Source organism: Telopea speciosissima, chromosome 6 (assembly GCF_018873765.1).
Source record: "Telopea speciosissima isolate NSW1024214 ecotype Mountain lineage chromosome 6, Tspe_v1, whole genome shotgun sequence".
In the NCBI taxonomy this organism is placed as follows: Eukaryota; Viridiplantae; Streptophyta; class Magnoliopsida; order Proteales; family Proteaceae; genus Telopea; species Telopea speciosissima.
The window spans coordinates 61,353,069-61,360,144 of NC_057921.1; the positions used below are offsets into that span (position 1 = coordinate 61,353,069).

Sequence of the window (7,076 nt, forward strand, 5' to 3'; positions counted from 1 at the left end):
CGATGATTTTGTTGAAGTTTGTAGTAACGATGAAGGTTTCTTGGGTTCCTACTTCGCCGCGAAGGTTCTCAAGTGGGAAACCCTAATAACCACGGTTTTCAGTTCACTCCAAACACAGAAATAGTGGTTTTTAGGGTTTCTGTGAACCAAATCATGCACAGAGAACGAGCCACAGAAAGAGAGAGAGAGAGAGAGAGAGATAGAGTACGAGGTCGATCTTACCTCCAAGATGAGTTGGGAGGTTGTACAAGGTTTCAATGGCTAGAGGCGTAAGAGATGAGAGAGATGTTAAAGACGTTGAGAGGTGAGAGAGAAGTTAGAGTCATGAGCAATTTATTGAGCACAACTTTAATTTTCAGCATAGAACGATAGACGAAATCTTCTAGGGAGCATAAATTTTGATTTATGTTTCCAAAAACACTTCGTTATCAAACGGTTTTTGGGTGTTTTCCCGTTTTTTCGAAATGAAAAAACACCAAAAACTATTTCTCGTAAGATTATCAAGCGGGCTCTTTATTTCTTCCGAATGAGCGTTCTCTGTGGGGAGTGTGGCTCCTGCACGTGCACCGGGGCCAATGAAAAAAACGTGTGAAAGCAATATGGGTGGGATTTCCGCTTTTCATTTTCATAGGGGGTGGAGCGGTCATGTCGCGTGTGGCGGTACCCCCCCCCCCCCAACTCTCCATTTTTTTTTTTTTTTCACAGCAATCTCTTTATTTAATGCGACGGATTTCGGAAGTTGTGGATCTAATGGACGGTGAGATTCCGAATAAGGAAAAGCGGAGACAAAAACCCAAAGTTTGCGTGAAGCTCTGAAAGAATTCTTCGAAGAAATCCGAAGTGGAGAATAATGGAAAGCAGCAGTAGCAGATTCAGCGCCGAAGAGGTGATTTCAAAGCTTAAGGACGATGGGGACTTCGACAGGCTTCGCCTCAAGATCATCCGCAAGCTCAAAGAAGATGTGAGTCTTCCCTCCTCATCATTCCCTCGATTCATTCTCTTCATACTAGTATCCCGTGTTTCATTCAAAGTTTCCAGTAAAATATTTGATCTTTCCTGTAGTTTCAATCATTTGAAGGTCTAATCGCTGATAACATTTGCATACTGTCACGGATTCTTCTATTTCATATGGAGTAGTTTCAATATGTCATCCATTACATGCTTCACTTATGGAATTGCCAGACTACTAGGTACTGAATAATTCCATTTTTTGGTGATAAACTTCTCAAATCGGAGAACCGAACAGGAAAAATACGAAATTAGAAGACAATTAGAGTTAAAATACATTGATGAGAATCGGATGAAGGAGTGATTTGATGGGATGTAAAATGCCTACAAGTATGCGGTTATTGATTGCACAAGTGATTCCTATGAATTCTACATTTATGGGGGAAATTGGCTACTTCAATTTCCTATCTTTGCATGATAATAAATTTTCATCATTCATGTCGTAATTAAACTGTATGTGATTCTGAATGGATATTTGTATACCCAATATTAGGGCTGTCAATGGGCTGGATTTTTATCTGGATTTGATTCTGTTTTCTGTCCAATCAAGCTGGATATGGATACAAGAATATTTGCTCCCATTAAGACCTAACCGAGATAGCTAACTAATATCCAATCCCAATGTTCACAGGTTTGTGGATTCATTTTAATAATACTTTAGGCTAGCTGGGGAAATCAACTTTACAGTAAAAATTTAACAGAACGGGAACATATCTAAGAATCAAATTCTAATGCATCATGCATGTATCTGTCTTCAAATTTAATCGGGCATCGGATTGGTGATTGAATTGAATATGGATATACATATGTACTCTCAGTATTCATTCTGTTTACAGCTGTACTCAGTGGATTTTCTGATAGTCTTGTTTTCATGTATTTCTTTATCATGACTTTTGAAATGTAAGTAAAACTACCAGCCTAATACCTGTATTAATCTTAAACATGAACACATGTGTTTTTTATTTTTATTTTTAATTTTTTAATCTTCAATGCCAAAAGGAAGTGAGGGCCATTGGTTCTGCTATACATTGAGATCATTGGTACTTAGAGTTGTATATATGCTTCTTTTGTGTAGCTTTTTGTATTGCTGTTTCTACATTCAAAAAGGTCGACAATTATAGACCCCAGAATACCAGAGAAAATGAGAAAGTGGACTATCTGAATGCAAAAGGGGAAAAAAAAACTGCTCACCCTTGTAGAACAACAATAAAGACAGCAAAGAGCAGTAATATTTGAAGTTTTTCATTGCAGAACAAAGGAGGATGGGAAAAAAAAAAAGCATTGGGTTATTTTGATGATTTAAAAAGACAGAGTTACATGGTTTGGCCATATTCCCCTAGATTTGACATGAAAGTGCTTCTGACTGAGGCTCCATTTAGTTGCAAGGGAAATTAAACGGAAGGGAAGTGAAATTTTCAAACCTGAAAAAGAAACTTCTATAATCATTACCCCACATGATTATATCATTAACTCCAAATCATTCCATATTTGGTTATTAAATGTAATTTTACTTTGCATCCAAATCCCGTGTATTTGAATGTTAGGTAATATGATTACAAGAGTTTTGTGAAAACGATAATGCTAGGTACATGTTATTGTCTTCTTTGGGTGTTCCACATCAATCAATTTTGGGAAAGGAAATTATTATTGACCAGCAATATTTCATCTTTCAATTGTTCTTGCCTTCTTTTTTATGCTAAGAGGAAAAAATCTATAGTAGTGACAGTAAGGTGCCATGTACTAGGAATAAAATGTTTTGTTGATCGTTTTTACAGCTGTGCTAAAGTAATGTGCAAAATTGGATTATTACAACAATAAAATTTGGTACGATGCAGAGTAGAACATTCTGATCTAATAGTGGTGAACTGTAAATGGCATCAATGATTTTTTCAGTAAGAATGTACTCTGTGCATGTGTGATCAAGTTAACAAATCATAATTTCTGACCAGGAATTTCCTGCAGGAAGACCTGCGTAATAGTATTATTTCAATGGTTAAGCAGTCAGAAACACTTAATCGCCAAGGAGCTGACCATTTGAAACCTAGACAGCTTTCAGATGCCATTCATGAAGAGATTGGGTAGGTGGGGTATATACTTGCTCTACTTCCAATTGGCTCTCTTCCCCCCCTCTCCCCCCCCCCCCCCAAAAAAAAAAAGTTATAATTTTGTAAGGCTTCTGCTAGTACCTTGGAGGTTTTATGTTAGCGTATCTGCTAAACTAAACTGTATTATAAATTAAGCCATCAATCCTATAGATAACTGAAATTTACTTTGCAGAAAGAAAGATTTCCATGCAAGTAAGCTATCAACTTGTTTATGTTGTCTACAGGGACAAAGTTATGGCCCAGATTTCTGATGGGGTGTGGACAGTGATCAGATCAAGTGATGGCATGAAAAGTGAGATTACAGATACAGTAAAATCTGTGTATGATAAGTTAGCAAACCCAAAAGGGAAGGAAGTGGACGAGTCATCCCTTGCTAGTGACCCGAGATCAGTTGACAAACAAACTGCCAGAAATGATACACTCACAGTCTCTATCTCTGGAAGAGATGATACATCATCAGACAGTGATCCAAAAGAACCACCTGGTTTCTCCCCACCTGATCATCAGCTAGCCAAAATCCAACAGGAAGAACCGGAAGAACACCTGCAACTTCCTGTGCATCACCAAGAAAAACATGTGGAAGGACAAAAGGAAGAGCCACAGCATACGCATGCAGAGTTGCAGATGGATGATGGTGATCCCAGTGTCCCACCTGGCTTTGGTGCAGTTTTATATCACCAGCAACCATGTGATGGTAGTGATGATGATCCTGATGTGCCTCCTGGTTTTGGTTGATTGGCTAGCACACAGGCCCTTGTCTGTTGTCACACTACCATTGAACTAAAAGATGTTGCTGCCATTGTTTAGTCGTGTTACTGGAATGTAATGTACTTACCAAGACTAGCTTACCATGCACTGCAAATTTTAAATGGGATTTGATGATCAAGGAGAGATCATGTAAAAGTACTTGTTGGATGGTTTGAAGCTCCAACTACTACCAATAACTCTTTCTACTTTATCTGTCACTTTATTTTGCTCTGTTTTATTTCTAGGCCCCTCTGTATCAATGAATCCTCTGTAGACAAAGCAAATTTCATATATTTTTGGTTGATGACTATTTCAGGTTTTCTTCTTCAGTTCTTTTCCTCAACGAGTGCATATGGCATGTCCATGATTTATCTCAGACGCAGAGAGGTGAGGAATTAGAGTTGCAGTATGAAGGTTCATGCTCCCTTTCGTTGGATATAAAATTTTTAAAGATTAACAATTAAGAAAAGGGGTCCAAAAAATATGGAAAAAAACTTTAAAGTTAATCCCCAAAAAGGAGGGGAAAAAAAAGTCATTACGAAACCAGCAACACACTTCATTTGATCACAATAATTGACAGGCTAAACGTTATGGACATTTAGTGAACACTGAAAAGTGCAGTTTTAGAAATGTGATCTACACTTCCGTGGATGTTGAATTTTGTTGAAACTTAAATTTAATTGGACTAAAGTGCCCCTTGTCTTGTTTCACGGGCTGAAGGCAAAATTGTGGTTTCATGTGGACACTTTTGGACAAATTTGGACTTTGACCTAAATTGGAGGACATTCGCATAATTTTTAGGTAAAACAGTGACAGTATACTAAGTAAAATTAAAACTAATTATTGAGCAACTATTCTACTATATTACATAAGGGATCAACCTAAATGACATCTTTGTAGGTGTATTTAGAACCTATAACCTTCTTTTGATTGCCCTTTGTCTTATTTCCAAAAGTTCTTTAAATCAAGAATAAAAAAGGGATTTTCAAAATAATATGAAAATGACTTATTATTATGTCATCATAAAAAACCATCATTGTCTTACACAATTTTCGAATATATATACATGTAAAATGTAAGGATTTACCCTAATTAAAAAATGTTTTTAAAATAAAATGACAAAAAAATAAATTACAAATTATTTAACACCTTGAGAAATGTCAATAAGAAAATCCCATTAAGTAAATTATAATTGATTTGAATAAAAAACAACAAAATTATGATTCCCAACAGATAAGTTTTGTCACAACTTATTCACTAGAGTGCTAAATATGTGTTTTCCAATAAATATGCTGAAACCAATTGGCACCTCTTTATTTCATGTCAGTTTGAAAAAGGAATTGGGCTACATGTCCCCTCTGGTAGCCCCTATTGCTGCCTGCCGCTCTTCCTGCCCCTCTGCTTCTTGCCCTGTCCCTTCCCCCACAACCTTACCCACCCAGTCCGCCCCCCTCTAGCACTGTCCTCGACCATTGTCCCACTGTTGCCAACTCTTGGAGTTCCCTCCTCTCTGGCAACACCCCTACTACACCTGCTCAACACTTGCTCCATTTTGTCCCACCTACTTCCCTTGATGACTCCATAGTTGGGTTCTGCCCCAAAGGGTTGCTTGACGACGAAATCTCTAAACGGCAGTGCTACCTCGTCGGATACTTCCTTGGTGGCCGTCCCCCTTACCATGTTGTCAAGACTTCTCTCCTAAAGCAATGGCGAGCTGTTGGCGCTATATACATCTATCTGCTATCCAATGGTATCTTTATCTTTAGATTCTCCGATGAATCAGACAAAGCCTGTGCGCTAGAAGGGGGCCCGTGGCAGATTGGTAAGAAGCAAATTTTCCTTCGGCAGTGGGATCATCGGACTTCCCTCTACAGGATTGATCTCAAGTCCATACCCATTTGGATTAACTTACTTAATCTTCCTTTCCACTTCTAGTGCCCCTCTGGTCTTAGTATCGTCGGATCGACTATCGGCAAACCCCTCTTCTCCGATGAACGCACCATGAGAATGGACCGCCTCTCCTATGCTCGAATCTGTGTCGAACTCAGTGCTAATGTCCCACCACCTGACTTCGTCACCATCCTTGAGGAAGATGGACACTCCTTCACTCAACGAGTCCTTTATGAGGGCCTGCCTCATCACTACTCCGACTGCAAACTCTTCGGCCACCCCTTGAAGCACTGCGCTTCTGGACCTCTTGCCTCTAAGGCAACCATGACCTCACCCCTCCCTGCTGCTGAGTCTTCGGTTGAGGTTGAGGCCCTTGGTAATGATCTCCGTGATGCTTCGCCGCCTGAAGGACTGCTGGAAGGTGTCGCTGCTGCAAATGAGGTCTCCCTGCCTCCTCCGACATCAGTCAAAATTGGCTCTGATCTCGTGGAAGGTGAGGAACAACCTAGGAAGCCCCCCATGGCTCTGGAAGATAGTGGCTCTCCCATCCCCTCTCGTGGCCGGAAAAAGCAGAGAAACCGACGCCAAAAAAACCACAGAGGTCCTGACGAGGCCCCCTCCTATGGCGAGGTGCCCGATGCCCACCTACCTCGCTGTCCTTTTGAAGCTGGACACAACAGATTTACTGCTCTGTTGAGTCTGGATCCTGGCGAGGCTGGAGATGTCGTTGTCTCTCTTGAAGTCCTTAAGCCTTTGAAGACCTGCAACGTCGATCTTCAGCCCTCCGCTGCAGATCCCTCTGCGAATCACCTTTTGCCTTTGCTTAGAACCCCTTCCTCTTTCGTTAACGAAAACCCCAACTCTTTCCCTGTTAACCATCACTGCCCCCCCTTTTCCAGCTTTCACCTACCCCCGACGCTGGCCCCAACGTTGTCCCTACTTCCCACTAAAACCACTTGGACCTTTCCACGTGTTCTTTCTGAAGCCCATCCCTCTCCCCTTGTCTTACCTCACTTAAACCCGACCCTAGGTGACCCGAACCATCAACCCATTACTCTAACCCACTTAACCCCCCCCATCTCCTTTGAACCAAACCGGCTTAAGCATGTTGACCCAACCTCAACCCTCCTTTCTGGTTCCACCTTGGTCTACTTTCCCCCTTTGAAGGATTACAGCCTCAGACCCCGTAGTGTTCCATCGGGGTCCAGAGTCACCTCCACCTCCACCTCTGGTTGGCTGCCCCCCCCCTCCCCTCTTATGATCCCTTGGACTATTTGGGATGTCCGTGGGCTAAACGCCCTGGCCAAACAAGCTGAGATTCATGCC

General features: G+C 41.0%; 1 protein-coding gene across 2 annotated transcripts; it reads left to right on the forward strand.

The window, feature by feature from the left end:
- The first annotated feature begins 754 nt into the window (after positions 1–754).
- Positions 755–4,130, forward strand: LOC122666189. Of its 2 annotated transcripts, XM_043862331.1 has the most exons (4): positions 755–961; positions 2,971–3,086; positions 3,338–3,879; positions 3,910–4,130. In XM_043862331.1, exons 1-3 carry the CDS (start codon positions 851–853, stop codon positions 3,846–3,848), a joined length of 738 nt encoding a protein of 245 aa, XP_043718266.1. In that variant the 5' UTR covers positions 755–850; the 3' UTR covers positions 3,849–3,879; positions 3,910–4,130. The 2 variants fall into 2 exon arrangements, with proteins under 2 accessions (XP_043718266.1, XP_043718265.1); XM_043862330.1 differs by having other exon boundaries at positions 756–961; positions 3,338–4,130.
- The last annotated feature ends 2,946 nt before the right edge of the window (positions 4,131–7,076 follow it).